The sequence below is a fragment of the Oculina patagonica genome, chromosome 11 (assembly GCF_052425735.1).
Source record: "Oculina patagonica isolate OP01 chromosome 11, crgOcupat, whole genome shotgun sequence".
Lineage (NCBI taxonomy): Eukaryota > Metazoa > Cnidaria > Anthozoa > Scleractinia > Oculinidae > Oculina > Oculina patagonica.
The window spans coordinates 18,647,887-18,666,512 of NC_135768.1; the positions used below are offsets into that span (position 1 = coordinate 18,647,887).

General features: G+C 40.9%; 1 protein-coding gene across 1 annotated transcript; it reads right to left on the bottom strand.

The window, feature by feature from the left end:
- Positions 1 to 3,729: 3,729 nt before the first annotated feature.
- On the bottom strand, positions 3,730 to 15,465 carry LOC144630170 (vesicular inhibitory amino acid transporter-like). Its single transcript, XM_078488469.1, has 2 exons — positions 15,298 to 15,465; positions 3,730 to 5,500 (listed from the first exon to the last, which is right to left on the bottom strand). Exon 2 carries the CDS (start codon positions 5,410 to 5,412, stop codon positions 4,090 to 4,092), a length of 1,323 nt encoding a protein of 440 aa, XP_078344595.1. The 5' UTR covers positions 5,413 to 5,500; positions 15,298 to 15,465; the 3' UTR covers positions 3,730 to 4,089.
- Positions 15,466 to 18,626: the final 3,161 nt, after the last annotated feature.

Here is an 18,626-nt window from a genome sequence, read left to right on the forward strand (position 1 = left end):
CAGTATATAAGCAACGCGTACATTGCAAATCGACAACCTTAATAATTACCTTAATTACCTTAATGATTACCTTTAGCAGTTAATACTGTGAACTAGTGTGAAGTATCATCGTGGTTTATTCATCAATAAATAAGCTTGCCCAGTTCCAAAGACGTCTACTGGTCTTTCTGCTGCCTGCGTATGTGGTCTTAGGCATTGTCCTTCCCAGAATCCTCGATCCTCCTTGTGCAGACCTGAAAGTTCGCGGGCACACGACCTGATCACGTGTTAGTCCAACGTTCAAACAGATATTGCCCTCGTATACTCGTTTCAGTTACAGGTTATAATAAAAACATATATCGTACTTATCAACCAATATCAACGTTCCTGCAAAATATTTTCTTGAGCAGAATTTTTACGCCGTCACGAATGTCTTTCATTCTACAACAACCGGACAACGGGATTGAGCGAGGATGTAGACAGAATTATTGTGGCAGAAAGATATTTTACAACGTACCGTACCGCCTGATCATCGTTTGTAAAATTATTTAAGATTAACCATATAAATAGAGGTGTAAACCCCAATATAAAGATTAAGAGAAGATAGAAAATTGTAACGACGGATCTCTTGTACTTGGACAAATTGATTGCAGGTTGAGAGGACGGGAGAGAGCCTTGATGAGACTGTACTTGTTGTTGATGATGGCGAATTATTTTTAACACTTTAAAATATGATAAAGGCGTTATTATGAAGAACACAATTGCAAATAATACCCCTGCACCTCGAGCAATTTGTTTATTTGTTGAAGAGTTGGTGCTAGGCCATAGATAAAGTATGATAAAAGGAATCGGTGCAAGGAGTAAAATGGCGTAGAATCCGCAGATTCGACGAAGAGTAAAAAACGTTCGGCGCTTCATGTGAAACCATCTTTCAACAGACATTAATGTCATCGTCCCAAACGTAAGAAATAGGACATATGTTCCAAGGATCGAAATTAGGAAACCAGTAATGCAAAGTAAGGGTTGGTTGTTGTTTAAGTTAGATAACATGTACACAATATGCAATGGTTGGATGAGAAATCCAGTACACAAGTCAGTAAAGGCCAATCCAGCCGGCAAAACATACGGAGGAGTTCTCAAGGCTGCAGTTCTACAAATCGTCGGCAAAATCAAACTATTCCCGAGCACTACCGGTGGCACAAAAGCACCAGAAATGACACAGTTAAACCACATGGCAGTGTAGACAGGCAAGATGACATGTGCATGAGTCGGTTCTTGCTGATTCAGCAGGCTACACAGATAAAAATGTTTCCCTACTGTAGAATTTGCTAAGAAGTTGTGCGGCATTTAGTTTTCGTCCGTGTGAAGTTGGTTACGTAAGGACTGAGCTGACGATCAGTATGATAAAATTAAACTTTCGCTATCAATTTTACAAACCTTATACATTTTCAGAACAATTTAAAGACAATTAATTTTATTTGACACCTCGACACAATAGCAACCACCTAAATCCATGGTGAAAACAATTTTAACTTTTTTTAGATTCGAAGCAGCGTGTCTTTTTTTCCATTCAACACACCCTTAATTAATTTTTACACTAAAATTATGTTTCAAATTCAACAATGATTTCATATATACCAACGCCAAGATGAAAAAACAAAATTGTTATCGTAAAAGCTTTAACAAAACAGTATGACGATGACTATTATCATTATTATAATTTCGCTTTACTTCATGAAATTAAATTTCGCAATTACTTCAATGAACAACTGGGCGCTTTTCAAAATTCCACATAAGCACTGTGTTAGTATTATTGTTCATTTAATTAATATTTTTCTCGGGAAATCATTTTTCTATCCATTGAACTGTTTTTTAGTATTTGAAATTACAAAAAATCCCCGTGATACTTCGAATCCCCTTTAATACGGGGGTACACCTGAAGGCAGTTTCTCCACGGCTTTACTTGGGTTTAATGCGCATATCTTGTTTGCGTTTCAAGCAATCCAAAAACTCTGCGCTTATTTCACAAATCTATGTTTCGCGGAGTTTTGTCAATATTTTGGTGATTTTTGGGGATGTTTGGTAGGAGATAGTTTTTCTCAAAGGATTAGTAAAATTCACAGAAATGAGGAATTTTAAAGATTTTAAAAATTAGTAGATGGACACCAAACAGGCCCCCTGACAACCTTGGACGCTCCTGCGTGGGGGTTAACTAAAGCCTGGTTTTCACTAGCGACGCAAGCACAAGCGCAAGCAAAAGCGCAAGGATAACAGCACTTATTTCTCCGTGAAAACGGCTTCGACTCAAGCAAAACAACAAGCGCATTGCATTTGGATGCTTGTGCATGTGCTTGCGGCAAGCACAAGCACAAGGATCAAAATTTGTCCGTTTTGCGTGATCGCACTTGTGCTTGCGCTTGTGCTTGCGTAGGTAGTGAAAACCAGGCTTAAATGGTGGTGTTCCAAAAATAATCTTCTTTCTTCTACCCACTCAAATCCACATTTGCCCCTGCCTTAAGCCACATTCATGAAACCCCGCCCTTGAATTGTCACACAAACTCTGCAATAAAAAGCTCTTGTAAACGACCCGACAACTTTTGGAAATTGCCAACTCTCCAGTATTGCATTGCGCATCCCTACTGCGCATAATTTCACGCGTGTTTAGCGCGCGCGCATAAAAAATGGCAGCTTTTTCTTTACGGCTGGACTTCGCCAGAGAGGTAAATCATCATTTCCTCGAAAACGAGTATGGCGACCTATCGATTTTTCTGTCGTTTTGAATTGAGTAGCAACTTTCTTTCTGTAGAATAAAGTGGACCAATTCACAGTGTAGAATAAGAAATAATCGTCGGAAACGTGAATTTAGCCAGCAATCATGACTATAATCATGGTGATTTTATAAGGATTTATTGGGTATAAACAAGAGGCTGTTGCTCCTAAACGAGCATGGGCACCCCCCCCCCCCCATTTTAATTTCAAAATTTAAGTTCCTATAACATAAACAGTCAATAGGCAAAGTTTGACAAAATCTCAGTAAAGGTTCTATTTCAGAAGAAAAACCTTAAGTTCTCGGCCTTCGTATTAATCAACACTTAAGTAACAGTATAGCAATACTAAATCACATTTGCAATTTTTATACTTCATAGCACTAATTATTTTAATTTCCTTTGAAAGTTCAGAATGCCCATGTGTTGTTTTAAAAATGTAACTTACAATGCTTACAGATGTTTGGAAACTACTAATATTTTGTATTTTTTTAGGGAGTTCTTATAGGGTTAACCTCGTAACTTCCTTTTCTTGATGCCTTTTTTTTCTTTTCTTTTTGTTTCTACTTGTAACTTCAGCTTGCATCTTGAATAAAGAATGTATGTTAATATATTGTCTCTTCATTACTGTTAATTAAAACTTATATATTAGGCTTAAAGCCGTTATGGTAAGGTAAGGTAGGTAAGGTAAAGTCTGTGTCCGAGCCAAGTGGCCCATACAGCCGGAGCTTATCCCGGTTTCCATAGCATTAAGCGACTAGGAGTATTGCTACTCCCCCTGGATGGGATGCTAGTCCATCGCAGGGTTACCCCCCTGCAGTAAATTCGCCGGTACCCATTTATACACCTGGTTGGAGAGAGGCACTGTGAGAGTTAAGTGTCTTGCCCAAGAACACAACGCAGCGCCCGGCCAGGCCTCGAAACCGGGCCGTTCGACTCGGAGTCGAGCGCGCTAACCATTAGGCCACCTCGCCTCCCACACAAAACACAACTTTGAAGTGTATCCGAGAAAAAGATTCACAGCAATCTCATTTAGTCAATAAATATTTATAGTAATTTTTCAGAGATGGAGAAGTCTCTACCAAAGTAATCAAAGATAAAACCTTCTTTTCTGCCTCGTTTTATTCGATGTGTCGGCAGAAAGTTAGTGATGACAGTGACCAAATAAGCTCACTATAAAACAGGGGTCTTACATAAATGGCTCGCTCCCCTTTGAAAGAACATGGAAACAAGCAACAGGAACAATGCACCTAGGCCCAAAACAATAGAAACTGCTACTCTAGAGGACCACAGTATTTTAGGGATAACAATAAACAAATATGGAGGCCCCAGGCCACTACTCTTTTCAAAGTGAGTTGTAATGTTGGAGCAGAGACTTCCCTGTGAAAAATAAACCAAATAAGCTTGCAAAAATTCCAGTGAATATTACTAAAACGTCAAATATATAGTGATGCAATTTCAACACTTCCTTTTTCAGAATAAGGTGAAAAATTGCTGGGAAAATCAAGGCAACAAAAGATCCTGTTAAACTTCCTATGAATGCCATAAAAAGCGCAAAGTGAGGAATGGAAATTGCAGGCAAAAGTGTCAGGAAATTGGTGATCACTCGAATACCAATAAACCAAACAATCTCAGGAATTTTGAACGGAAGTGACTCGACCGTAACGGATTCCTCGATGGTTTGGATTATGGTTATGACTCGAAAAGGATACGAAAACAAAACGTTTAAGATTAGAAACCCGTTGACGAGCATGCGCATAACTCCCATGGGAAGGCTGTTCACGATCACTTCTTGGATATTTGAACTAAACGATAAAAAAGCGCAAACAGAAAACGCAATCTTAAGGATTGCAACAAAGGTGTAGCATAATGCTAGCATTGTTCGAAACTGTGATCTGTTATCCATGCTTGCCTCGACACCAGGCAAAACGGAATGGCAAAGGTAGCTGAAAATTATAATTGCAAGAGCGATTGGCATCTCATTTACGTCCCAGACTAAGATAGTTTTGACATCCCATGTGGAGTGATGTGCTATTCCAAAAGCCAAAACAGCGATTACAGCTACGAACAAAGCTACCACACTCAGTAAGCTTAGCCAAGCAACCTGGGAGAGATTCTTCACGAATATTGTTGGAAGTCCAATCGCGGCTGCAATGAGCATCCAAAGCTTATCGGACAGCGGTAACCCCGGAAAAATACTGCTTGTAAGCGAGGCGCACAAGACAAGGTACAATGACGCGAGAAGAAAGAGGGAGATCATTTGGACAGCGGCAACTATAATACCACCAAAACGAGGCCAGCAGGCTCTCCCCAGTTCCTTGTAGTTGGACCTGATACGAACTCTTTCACCGGCTTTATTTTTCTCATAAAGACAGTCTATCAATATTGCTCCGGTATAGTAAGTGATCAAAGGAATCACCAGCAATGCCGCTATCGCCACCAGGCCACTGTGAGCTATCACGTACGGCAGGCCGAGGAGGCCTGTGCCTTCGATGTCACTCATAAGGTTCACTACCGCTTTCCACAAGGAAGATTTGCCCGTGGGCTCTGTGTCTTGTTGTGCCGTGTCGTCTTCAGAAATCAAAGCTTCTTCGTCAACTTGTGGCGGCAGCTCTTCAGGGTCGTTTTTAAGCAAATGATAGGTGACAGATTGATTAAATTTTGACATATTCTTGCCGATCAAGCCCACTCTTCCAGTTGTTTGTCAGTTCTGGTCTTTTTCTTTATATGTACGAAGCTTTTACCTTGAGGTTTATCTGAAAAAGGATGAACAATGAACTAAGCGATTTTTTGACGAAAATGTTAATTTGTTTTACTTCCGAAATCACACCACGAACATTGATAATAAATAACAAGGCATCCCAGCAAGTTTTCACTTTGTCTAGAGTTCACACAGCAATATATATTTATGTTTTCCACCGTGTAAACGAAGACAGGTTAAATTCACCTACATCAATTTGCTGGCTGATCAGAGTTACAGTGCTTTACTAGCTTAAGCCTGGTTTTCACTGGCGACGCAAGCATAAGCATAAGCGCAAGCACAAGCGCAAGGATAACAGGTCTTATTTCTTCGTGAAAACGGCTTCGACTCAAGCAAAAGCACAAGCGCATTGCATTTTGATGCTTGTGCTTGTGCTTGCGGCAAGCACAAACACAAGGATTAAAATTTGTCCTTTTTGCGTAATCGCGCTTGTGCTTGCGCTTGTCCTTGCGTCGCTAGTGAAAACCAGGCTTTATAGGGCGATCAAATTTTACACTTGCCTCATTAGCATACTGTGTATTTACAAATTCCGTTTTCATTAATTTATGAACCGTTACGCTTGAGAGTTTCCTTATTGGATCACGCAATGCAACGTACTGCGCAAATTTGATAGTAAATAAATGGTCCAGAAATGTTAAATTGCACAAATTGAAACAAAGCCAAAATTTGGTGCCTTGAAACCACATTTGCGTGTTTTCCGAACGGTGCACAGCTTTGAAGGTATTCACGTCATACATCGCAATCCTTCAAAGGAACGAATCCGTCACCCGAAACTCATCATTATGTATTAACCAAGTAGTATGGATGCATTACTTATTACAGCTAGCACTCACGGAATTGAGATCGAAGCGAAAAGAGAAGAGACTCCCAGTTGGAAAAATATTACTTATTAAAGGTGGCAAAAATAATTTATTAACCCGATTGATGTTGTGTAGCGTAAAGCCTGGTTCTCATTTAACTGCCCCTATCTTAATTTTCTATCGCATCGATCGTTTGCAATCGGGGGTGGAAGCGGAATCATTTGACCTTCGAGATTCATGATTCCTACCATTTTTTTCCCAATGATTCATGATTCATTTACAATTTTTTTTCGATATTCATGATTCATTCGTTACTGTTTTATTCGGAAAACTGAAAGAAAACACAAATAAAATTGCGCATGATACACTTTGTTTAAATATGTCTAACTCATTTTTCCATTTTACAAAATATCCTGTAATCGGCGAAATTAAAATCCCAAGGGAAGAGAAACCGAAGAAGGACTCTCTGACTTTGACTTTGGTCCACACCACACGTATCTGTTGTCATGGTGACAACAAAAAATCAGAGCAACACGTTGCCAGTCCTGTCGTATACGGTGTTCTTGAAGTGATCGTTTTCGTTTTTCACACGTGTACGATTAAAAATGATCGAAAACGCCACTTTGTGGTTAATTATTGAAAAGGAAAACGATTCCCAAAATCTCCATTTCCGATCACTTAGATTCGAACTTAGGTGTGATGAAAGATCAACTTAAACCGTAAAAATGGTCCGTGTTCGATCATTCTTTCCGTTCACATTGTTCTAAAAGCAACACACAACTTCAACTAGTACAGCGTTTTTTAAAAATGTCAGTGTGTTATCAATCACTTCCGATTTTATACGTCCGCGATACCCTATGGACTGGAAACCGAATCGAATAAGTAATATTCGTTTAGAAAGGAAAAAGATTGAAATGGGCTGTGTTCGAAAGGAGCCTTGTACACTTAGTATGTTCCTTTTATGCTCTGTTATGTCTGTGGATTCGATTGAACTAGTTTCGAAACTAGTTGGCATTGGAATTTAAACGAAGTTCAAACAGGTCATTGACACTCGCAGAAGCTTGCAAAACGATAAAAGGGTCATAGCATAAACGTTCACAGTTGCCTAAATGTTTGGAGGTTAAAGCATGGATTCAAAACATACCGCATGGCAGTTACTTATCTCTGATAAATATGCATCCACGTTTCAAGGTTCCATCAATGTCACTAATACAGCCTGAGTCGCGTAGCAGATCGTCCCGTCCTTGTACTGTAAGACGTTCGTTGGGGGAGACCGTCGCTGTTCTCATCATCATCAGAACTCTCGTTGTCGCTTTCTACGTCAGTATCACATCCTCCTTGCAACGCTCGCTCAATTCTGTCTACTTCCGTTTGAGGAAGATTGTAAAGTTTTGCACCAGACGCATCCGTGGTGATGTCAATGTTCACTCGGTCAACAATAGCATAAGGCGAATTTTTGTTGTCCCTGTAAGCCTCTTTAAACACGAGGGAGTCTTCAGAGTTGCTGTTGTCTAGCCAAAGAAGGTCAGCCGTGTCTTCTGCAAAGTCCAATTCCATTCCTGTTCGTCTCTTAACGAGTAAGTCTTTCAACAGCACTGCCAGGAAAAAGCTAAATTGTTCTCTGCGTCGAGCATGTTTTACAGCAAGCACCTCCTGCGCGTGGAACAATACTTCGTATTGAACGTGAGTTTGTTGATTACGCGGCCCGTTGTTTTCCTCAGGATTGAGTTCACCAAGCAAGGAGGCGGTTGTAACTGTGGAGCCTGGCTCTCGTTGCTGGGTGCAAAACGATATTTGGTACGGTAAATGGCCAGTATCCTCTTTGCTTTTGTCCCGTACGGTGTGCTGTCTCACACTTTTTCCAAAGGTGGTAGCAAACTCGCGGAGCTGTTGCTTGTCTTCCAAGGACAACTTCTCCATTGCCGTCTCAAGGTGCAGAACCTGGGAAATTGGTGGGGGGCAAGCATCTATCACTTTGTTGGGGTAGTAGCTTTTAGGGCCTGTGTAATAGTGAAATTGGCCACGATACATCTTCTTTTGTAGCTCTCTGACACAAGATGCGCGTCGAATCCCGTATTCTAGCTGCGTTGGCATTGGGTCATCCTTCCTCATAAGGGAAAAGAAGTTTTCCACCATCAGCGTGACCATGGCTTTCAGACGAATCTGCGAAAGAAGATCGGTAGCACCTAATTCTGTCAGTATGTTCTCCAGGCGAACCAGGCTCTCATGCATCAACATAAATGACCTTCGCGTGCAGTAAGGAATAATTTGGTCGGGCCCTTGCGTAGAAACACGGCCAGTCCTTTGTCTAGTTTGCTCTCCCCAGGTCATGAAAAACTCGACGAGCTTTTCAACTACTGTTAGTGCTTGATCAAATGTTTTTCTTGGCTCCCCTCTGTAGTGATCGAGGTCAAACAACTGTGCATAGGGAAACACAAAAGATGACAGTTTTTTGAGAGGGCCAGCGTTACTAATAAGTCGAATAGACTTATTTCCAGTGTCACAAACGATCAAAGTTGACCCCATGTTTGCAATGCCATGGGGGGAGTGAAACCTTGCAGACGTAACGATGCCATCCTGACTTCCCGGCTCGTTGGGTTTCCCGCAATATAGCTCCACATCCCCATTGTCATTCATGATGGGTAGTTTGAGGATGCAGTGGTTACTACTTGAAACAAAAAGATGCGTGTCAACAAGACACAACCCAGAGGGAGACGGGAGGAGACGGGAAGCAACACGGCGTAACAAAACGCCCCTGTTATTGTGCAAAACAAGAATACATGGCCTCTCGGCATGCCCATTAGCGACGAAAAGTTTTTCTTGATAACAAGTAAGAGCTACGGGTAGAATCCTGTCATCACTGTCTGGTCCTGGGTACAGTTTTTGCAGTCGTCCTTTGCATGAACTGTTGATCGTTACATCTGTAAGCTTAAAAACCACCCCCTGTGTGGTGTCACCAACATAGAAGTCGGGATAATCTTGCATCAGTTTGCGTCCAATACAAATTGAAAACGGTCTCAGCAGCGGCAATCTAGTAGTTGAAATTAAATAAAGTGTGCAAGTGATGGTATACTTTCTGGCGATGGGAATAGTGTCGTCTTGGTCGTCAGACTCATTTGCTTCAACGAAAAGAGTGTCATTTTTCTTCCTTGACACCAATCTAGAAATGTCGATGACCCTGATTGATGCGTTGCCGCTATCGCAGACAAAAATGAGGTTGGCGTAAATACAGAGTCCAGAGGGATTTTGAAACAAACTCTTTCTACCGTCACGTAAACCTGAATTGCTTTCACCAGCAATGGATGAAAGGTTGGCTGGGCAGTGCAAATCAGACATCATGATTTGATGAGTTAATTGGTCGCTGAAAAAAATAGTCCCGGTTGGTTGATGAACAGCAACGTCTACAGGGCATGTCAGAATTCCGGGTCTATTTTGCCGCCAGAATGTATATATTTCAGGTACAATTGTGGTAACGACATCTTCTGTTGGTATGGCCCGCTGAACCTCAGGTGACAACACTTCTACTGCTGTTTCGACAGACATTCTGTCCTTGTTTTTCAGTGCCTTGATTGTTACAGCTTTTTTCATCGGTAAGGATACAGCAGGATTGGTATCTCTTCGGACAGCAAGAAGCATTTTCAGGTTGACGAGGCTGTTATCAAGAAATACCCAGTACCAAAATATAGCAGACCGGACCGACTTGATGTTGTGTGCAGGATCTGGCATAGGCAGTTGGAAAGTATCAGGAAAGCGAGAAGATAAACGCTCTAAGAAAGCTTTTTGCTTGGACTCACAATCGGTGCACCAGCCAAACTGCAGGAGTTTCTTGCATTCTAGTTTGGCGTTGTGGCAAGGCAAACACGGTCTTGTGGCTGGATGCCACTCTTTAAAGCCAACAGCAGCACAATTCCGACACACTCTCTTTTCATCCCAGCAGATGGCACACTTACAGGTACACTCAAGTTCCCGTTTTTGGAGAATACAAGATTTACAGACGTCAAGGATATGGAGGCTTTGATGCAAATCGTCAACAGCTTGACAGCCCCCTTGTGAACCCCCATAATATACTGCTACAGGCTGTGAGACTGCATCATCCATAGATGTCACATGGATTTCTAAGGCCTGGCTGTTAAACTTGCAATTTTTTAAGTGGTTACCTACTTCTACGTCCGTTTTTGTTACTAGTTCTTTAACCGTTTCAGGCAAAAGCACGGGTGGTTCGATCAAGCCGATCACTCCATTTACTTGCGGGGAGAACTGGAGCCCTGGTTTTATCGCCATTGCATCACTTGCCGTCACAACAAGGTAACCAACCATCCCATGCTTTCTCAGACTTACAACCTCTGCACCCTCGAGAGACGTGAAAAGCTGGAGCACATCGTTAACCTGAACACCATTCGTTACATGTGAAGGTGACTGCAAAGCAGTAATAGTGCGAGGTGTCAAGCCAGCAAAATTATGAGTTGCAATCCATTCAGCAGGTGTCATGATGAAATCTGCCAGATGTCCTTGTCCATGACCACCAATACCATTGAAAAAATAAGTGGATCCTTTTCCGTGAAGAAACTGATTAGACTGTAGCCAGGCGGTCAGGGCAGGATACTCTTGAGAGAAATTTGTATTGGATGGGAAAAGGGATGAAAGTGCTCTGGAAGAAAATGCTTTCACTTCCTCGTAAAAAATGTGTGATTTTTGCAGCAATCCAGATTGAACTAAATACCAAAACATCAGGACTGTTTTATCTATACTACATAAGTCGATGTCGTAACGTACTAGTCAATCCTGCTTGTCTTCATTCTCTTCCGCGGTCTTTTTACTGTTCTGACCAATCATTGTCAGAAGCATGCGAATGTCAGTGCCTAATGATTTTTTCGAAGCATGGCACAGTTCCACATGCCTATCGAAATTCAGCAAATTGAACTCCTTGCAGGTTATCTTCTTTTAACATGACTCATACAGGCATTTTGCAGTGGTTTTGTTTACAATTTCTGCCTTTTCACCATGCTTAGCTAGAGCTCTTGCACGAAATGTGTTTAACCGCTCGTCGTCGGTCATCTTGTTTTTCCTATTGGTGGACTTTTCATTACCATTAGTAGTCGTACCCACTTGCAGCTGCCGTGTCAGGGATGCTACACCTGCCTTTACTTGCATTTGCGCTTCAAACCGTTCTTCGCGCTTTTCTAGTTTCTCTTCTAAATAGATACGGCAGATATTGCCATTTGATAAATTGGCTAAGAAATAGCGTAAACAGCTCTGAAGATCTTTATCGTTAACAATGGGAAGGAGATGAAAACCGTCATGGTATTGAAGTGTGTAAGTGTTTGGTGACTCAAACAATGTCTTTATTTCGCCCAAAGCATCATTCAACGTTATCAATGTCGCGCTATCCTTATCTACCCACCACCTTCGTATTTGGCGTGGTGGATAGCTGCCAGGAGGGTTTGGTGGTGGCAATGGTGGTTGAAGAAAGAGTGTAACCCCAAATTCACTACCAGCGTCAAGAGAGAAAACGCAATCCGGTGCAGCGTTTGGACTTGAAATGGTATTCATTGATATGGCTGCAAATTTGGAAAAAATTGTATGTAAGAAAGTTATGAATTTGCGCTTACGCGCACTAGCTCATTGCCTGTTTCAATTGAGCTTCAATTATGAAGTTAAAGGTACAATGGGGAAAATACATTTGCTTTAAGCTGTCGAAAGTCCAAACAATTTGTGTGGTAGTGAAAAAAGCCCAGTCAAGGACAATGGGTCTAAAGCCTGGCAATAATCAACCTGGGTGCCGCAAGATCTATTCAAGAGCAACCTCGTTCACAGGGTCTCTCTCTAAAGAGAGACCCTGTGAACGAGGTTGTATTCAAGAGTCGATCAAGTGGCTCGAAATATCGACGGAATAAGCTCTCATGTCACGGATCGGTTTCGTCTTTAGCTAGACAAGTTAAGTAATTTTAATCGAAATTTTAACAAAATGTATATAATATGGAAGGAAACAATTAGCCACTCGGATTTTTTAAATAATAATTTCAAATTAGATTATTGTTTTGGTTTACTTTCTTGTACATAGAAAGATCCAGACCAAAAAGTCAACAAAACGAAAGTCTATTCGCTAGAATTAACGACGAGCATTAAATCGTGGGGGGACCACAACAAACTCAGACTTTCCTTAGAAGTTCTGAAAGCAGAGTGCAAAATAACGTGCAAAATATGATGCCGAATTTTACAAGCTTCAAGCGATATTATTACTAAAGCACTTAATAGATATTTTAATTACCTGCATCATGCCGCGGGTTACTGCTGGGTGTTTCTTTAGGGTGGGAACTAAAGAAATCTGTCATTTTCCTGAAAAAAGAACAATATATAGCCTGAGATTACAATCGACGACTTCTTATAGTTTTAAAAAGAAGCCGTTATCAGCGTTTTGGCACATCCCCCACGGAGGTGGGGGGGGGGGATGGAGGGTAATTGACATAAACTTAGGCGGGTGAGGAGGAGCGGCGTGGCGTCTAAACACGAACCTCTGAATCATACACGTTTAAGACAATGGTAAGATAGTGATAAAATGTTCATTATTAAATGCATTAGCAATGAAAAAAATTTACACCTTAATCTGTACTTAGAGTCATGAGGTGTTCTTTATCCGAATATTGAAGAGTTAAAATCAATTAACTCAGCCTCGTGAACTGTACTCGTTTGAATCCAACCACAAGTTGAAAGGTCTGGTATTGTTAGGGGCGGACCATTCGAATTAAAAAAAGTATTGTCATAATTTTCTGTGTGATTGTTTTTTTTTCTCTGTTGCACGAATATTTTTTAAGTACAACCACTTGCAGTTGTTTATTTTAGACAAGGTTGCCTTTCAGGGATTTTTTTGGGAATAGTCACCCCCTGTCCGGCTATTTCACTTAGGTTATCTTCTTAATTACACTTTATCGCCTAACGTGTGTTTTTTTTGTCAAACAGGAAACCCTTTAATTAAGTAAATTTTTATATTATCACACAACCTATCGTGAATAAACTTTGCGGTTATAATTTAACATTTTAAGCATACTTCAGGTGACAGAAAAGCGTGTACGTAGGTGCGCAAAAGATTTTTGCTTCTGTCTTACATTGTGCAACCTCGAAAGGTCAACACTGTTTTTCTTGTTTGGCTTCTATCTTTATTATAACTGCATCAACGAAACAGGATTTGCTACTGCCAAAGGCTTATCGCTTTCTCGTTATCTGACGTTATCGGAGAAAGAATTTAACTGAAACAACGCCGTTTTTTGTTGATCCAAATTCGAATCCAAATGAATGAACAAACGCAACAGAGCAGCTTGGGTTTGGCCACGTCCAAAAACTGTTTGATACCTTTAATTTTGGGATTTCCAGTGCTAAGTTTTTTTTGGAAAGAACATTTTCGAAACGTTAAATGATTTGCGTGTCGTACAAGTCTTGCGTGTTCTGTTATTCGTCGAAAACTGCATTTGATTGACATTTAATTTCCTGAAATTATTATGATAGGCGGTAAAATTCGATGGTAATGATGGTTCAACTCGACTAGAAAGTATACTTTTGGGACTTAAGGTCTACCTACTAAGCCAGTATGAACCCCCCAAGAAATGAAATGATGCTAATAAAAAAGATGAAATATGGACTGGTTGACACATTATATATTGTAACCGTCTAGTTCGATATTGTACAGTCTAGTCATCGTACCTTTTGCTGCTTTGAACAAAACCATCCTCGTCGGAAGAGCTATCTGTTCGCCTCCTCTTGTGGCTGAACAGGACCCAGATAGAAAAAAAATCACAAATTAGGGTCAGAACAAACGTTCGACGTATCGTCACGAACTTTAAGACAACAAAACACCAGACACAAAATCTGTAGCCACATTACTGCACGCACTATCATCGACACTATCAAAACACGAGTATTATATAAAAATCAGTAAGTTTTACCTTTCGTGCCTGCTTTTGTGCTTGTGTTTCTCTTTCTTCTCCTTCTTGTGTTTCCCCATGATCAAAGGTCTCGAAAAGGTCAATACTTGAATGCAGAACAGGCCTTCGAAAATTAGCGGTCTGTGATCGCGTGAGGTCTCCGCGCAATTTAGTATCGTACAACGTGAAATGAAGTCTCGTATAACGTGTCGTGACACACTCTCCTATTTTAGCGCTGTCATGAAAACTTATAGCATATACTGAATTTGATCCTAGGAAAGGATCTACGTTAGTCGAAAAGATGTGGGAACGAGATTAGGTCCAGAAAGTGCAAATATGCGCAAGTTAAATAAAATATCGGTGTATAGTGATATAGTGAGCATTCTAGATCTGCATCGATTCTGTAATAACGAGTCTAGAATATCGCTGGAATATCCATTTTGTTATTCATTATTCATGATTCTTTTAACTATCTCTCGTAATTCATGATTCCTAAGTTTTAAACTCGAAAATTCATGATTCCTTCTAATTTTCCCGCCATGATTCATGATTCATGATTCCGCTTCAACCCCCTGATTCATGATTCATGATTCCGCTTCAACCCCCGAGTTTGCAAATACTGAGACGATCGTAGGCGATCGAAGCGAGTAGAAGCGATCAGGGGGTTCTCATATGATCGTCCCGATCGCCTGGTATGAGCTACGACCAACGAAATACAATCATTTTGTGGCCTCATATCTTCTCAGTTATTGCAATTTTACGGCGAAGAAGGGAAAGAGAAGCTAGAAGGATAGAACGCGGGCGATCCAAGCGACGTGATCACCCCAATCGCCGCAGACGTTAGTAATCATCTGTGTAATGTTCTCAAAAAGTTTTCTTGCGATCGGGGCGATTATTTAAGAACATTACACAAAAAACAATCATGTGATAGAACGAAACGATCGATCATGTGTGCAAATGATCGATGCGATCATGTGAGAACCAGCCTTAACAGCGTAATTCATAAGAGTTTGTTTGGGAATTTAACGAGCGTCTTTCAGCAGCGAAAAATTACTATAAAGAAATACATAGCTTACCCTGTTTCCTTGTGTTGATTTCTGTGCGTGCGTGGCGTTTTTGGCCGTTTTAGAGCGATTCCAGCGAGATTAGTTATATATAAGAGGGACGAAAATAATGAAAATACGAAATTGTTGAATATTGTTGAAGCGCATCACTGAACTGATAATGATTGAAGCTGTTGTTGAATTGACATTAAGGTCGCGCAGGACCCTTGCAATCATTAGTATGTATTTATTTAAAGAGTATGCACGAACTGCGACGACTGGAGCCGACAACAAACGAAATATTCATGAGAATGTTTGTTTTTTAACTCTTTTGTACAAATAATTACTAGTAAGGGCCTGTTTATATGGAGGAGAGTTGTCCCTGGTAGGAGGGTTACCCTCTCCCCCAAGCCATCTTTTGCCGAGCGTTTAGATGAGAAAGTTGTCCCTGTTGACCGAGCCAAAACTTGGCCCTCTCGGTTCAAAAGACTGGCGAGAGTTGTTTTGAAACAAATATTATGGCTGCTTTTTCTAAAATCAGGAACGCTGAATCGTCGGCCAAGACCATTTTTTGGACTAATTTACCGCCGACTTCGATTTCAATTTATCTACACTTTTGTTTTTGCTTATTTTAGCGTTTGCACATGCTCCGTATGTGTCAACTTGACCCTGGTAGGCGAGGCAAAAATAACCAAACTGTTTATATGAAGAAAAGTTGGCTCGCTCCCCAGGGCCACCCTCCCTTCAAAGCGAGTGACCCTCCACCCAGGGTCACCCTGCCCCCCGAGTCAACTTTGCAATTTCTCATATAAACGGTTCACAGCTATTTATAAAGAAACGTATGAAAAGCTCTCTCACCCGGGGTGGCTCGGTATGGAGGGTAACCCTCCTACAAGGACAACTCTCCTCCATATAAACAGGCCCTAATTGTTCTCAACTTTGTGCCCCGTGTGCTGGAACATAGCGAATTATCATAATTAGATTCACAGTTGTTGAATATATCACACGTTGTTGAAAACATTGACTCGATTAGCACCCCGTAAAGAAATTTGGCTATTGAATTTATTAATGAGCAAGGGTCCCGCGCGACATTAACAGTGGTTGAAAAAGTTGATCAGCCAATCATGTAAACCGAAAGAGTTTTCTCCTTACTGAGGCCCTGCCAGGGGGGGGGGGGGGGGTTCCCGTGTCGCTTGTCTAAATTTAAAAATGTGCTGTGTCGCTGTTTTATCGCTCTTCATGTCGCTGTCGGTAATTAAATTGAAGGAAAATTGCTTGTCCTTGTCGGAATTTAAGTTTTTCCATAAGGGTTGTCGTTTGTCGCCATTTTATCAGTATGCTGTCGCTACTTTTTGGGCCATGTCGCTTGTCGGAATTAACCTTGGCAGGGCCTCCTTACTGAACACAAACTGAACCAAACCTCACTGAACAAGGCGTTATGGAACATTACAGTCAAAACAGCTCAAGCGTTCCTATCAAGAGTTAATATTTGATTTCATTCTTTCCTTCAATAATTATTCCATTTCAGCCTTGACATGATAGGAACGCTTGAGCTGTTTTGACTGTAGTGGTGCGGCTTTCCGTTTCCTGTCGTTGATTTTTTCCGTTTCCTGTACTAGTTCTTAAAAGGGACTATGTCACGGAGATTTCGCAGATTTTTGGTCTAAACTGTCTGAAATTAGTGGAAGGCAAGTAAACCGATAAAAAAACAATATCTTTGAACATCTAAGGGACGGACCATTAGAAAAGTGATAGGGGGGGGGGTGGGGAATTTTCGGCTTGCACGAATTTTTTTTTCTGTCCATTTCTTGTGCAGGAATTTTTTTTTCGGTTGAAACCCTCTGCTCGAATTTTTTTTTAGACAAATGTTTTTTTTTCAGACAAATGCCATGTATTGTTGCTTTATACCATGTTTTTGACAAATGTTGCTTTGTTGATTATTTGCTTAATAGTTTAAATATTTTAAAAAATGCTGTTGTTCATTGATTTCATCCGTTAGGGACTGTCAATAAGTACTGAGAGGGGGGAAGGGGATCAAGGGGCGGCGCAATTGGAAAAGTGGAGGCTGAAAAAAATGTGACCCACCCCTTCCTTCTAGCTCAAAATTGACTGACCAAGCCCTAATCGAGCGTTGGAAATTACATGATCCACCCCTTTCTACAAAAAATAATTAATAAGGAAAAAGTCTTTTTGATTGTCTGTAATGGATTAGAGGTTTTTGAATTGATATCAGCTTTTAAAGTGCGATCCCAATCATACGCCACCCTGTGTCCCTAATGGACACTGTAATTCTATGTACATCTTAAAGCAGGATGAATTTCTCACTTCGTATAACAGATTTGTGTTTTTCACATACAGTCGAAGCTCTCGTAAGCGGACACCCTCGGGACGCGAAAAAAATTTCCGTAACTGGAGCTGGCCGCTTACGAGAATGGTTCTCGTAAGCGGCAACTAGAGGTGTGGCGGATAGATGGCCACTTACGGGAGCTTGCCCAGCTAACAATAACCGGGCGGACGTAGATGACGACAGAACAAGCACTGAAATGTGGTACTGTAATTACTGTAAAATCATTGTCACAAACGGCGATGTGAATTTGATTGATAATAACAAGATACAGAGGTTGTTAGTAGGATTTTCTTTCGGGTGTTACGAGAATGTAAAAATACAGAGTTTGTATAGGAGTTAAAACGGGGTTTCAAACAAGGCGGCCGTAAGTAGAGCTGTCCGCTTACGGGAGTGTCCGTTAAGAGAGCTTCCACTGTGTTACTGTGTAAAGTCCGTGAGAAAACTTAGAATGTTATGATCACAATGTATCTAGGGGGGTCTGGGGACATGGTCCCCCAGAAAATTTTGAAATTTCTATGCTCGGAAATGCTATTTTCAGCGTTTTCCACCATATATTTCGTCGAAAAATTGATCTCATCAAGTGTTTAATAGGACCTTTCCTTCTGCACGAATTTTTTTTCTTTGCCTTCCCCTTTGCACGATTTTTTTTTCTTACCATTTTGGCTTGCATGAATTTTTTTTTGGTTTTTTCCCCACCCCCCCCCCCCATCACTTTTCTAATGGTCCGTCCCTAAAGGAAGATATAATCTTAATTTGCAGAGAGAAATCAAGCTAAGGCTACAAATATCGATTTTTTGAAGACGCGCGGAAACAATTTGAAATGTTTGCCTAACGTTTTCAAATTGCAATCCGTTTCCATCCGCGCCATCCGCAGCCAATAATGCTAGTTAACAGTTTCAGTGCTCTAATATAGCAATTTTTAATAAAAATGGACTATTATTTCTTGGTTTTATGCGACACAAATATAAATTTTGGCTGTTCAAAAATCTGGTGAAATCCGTGACATAGTCCCTTT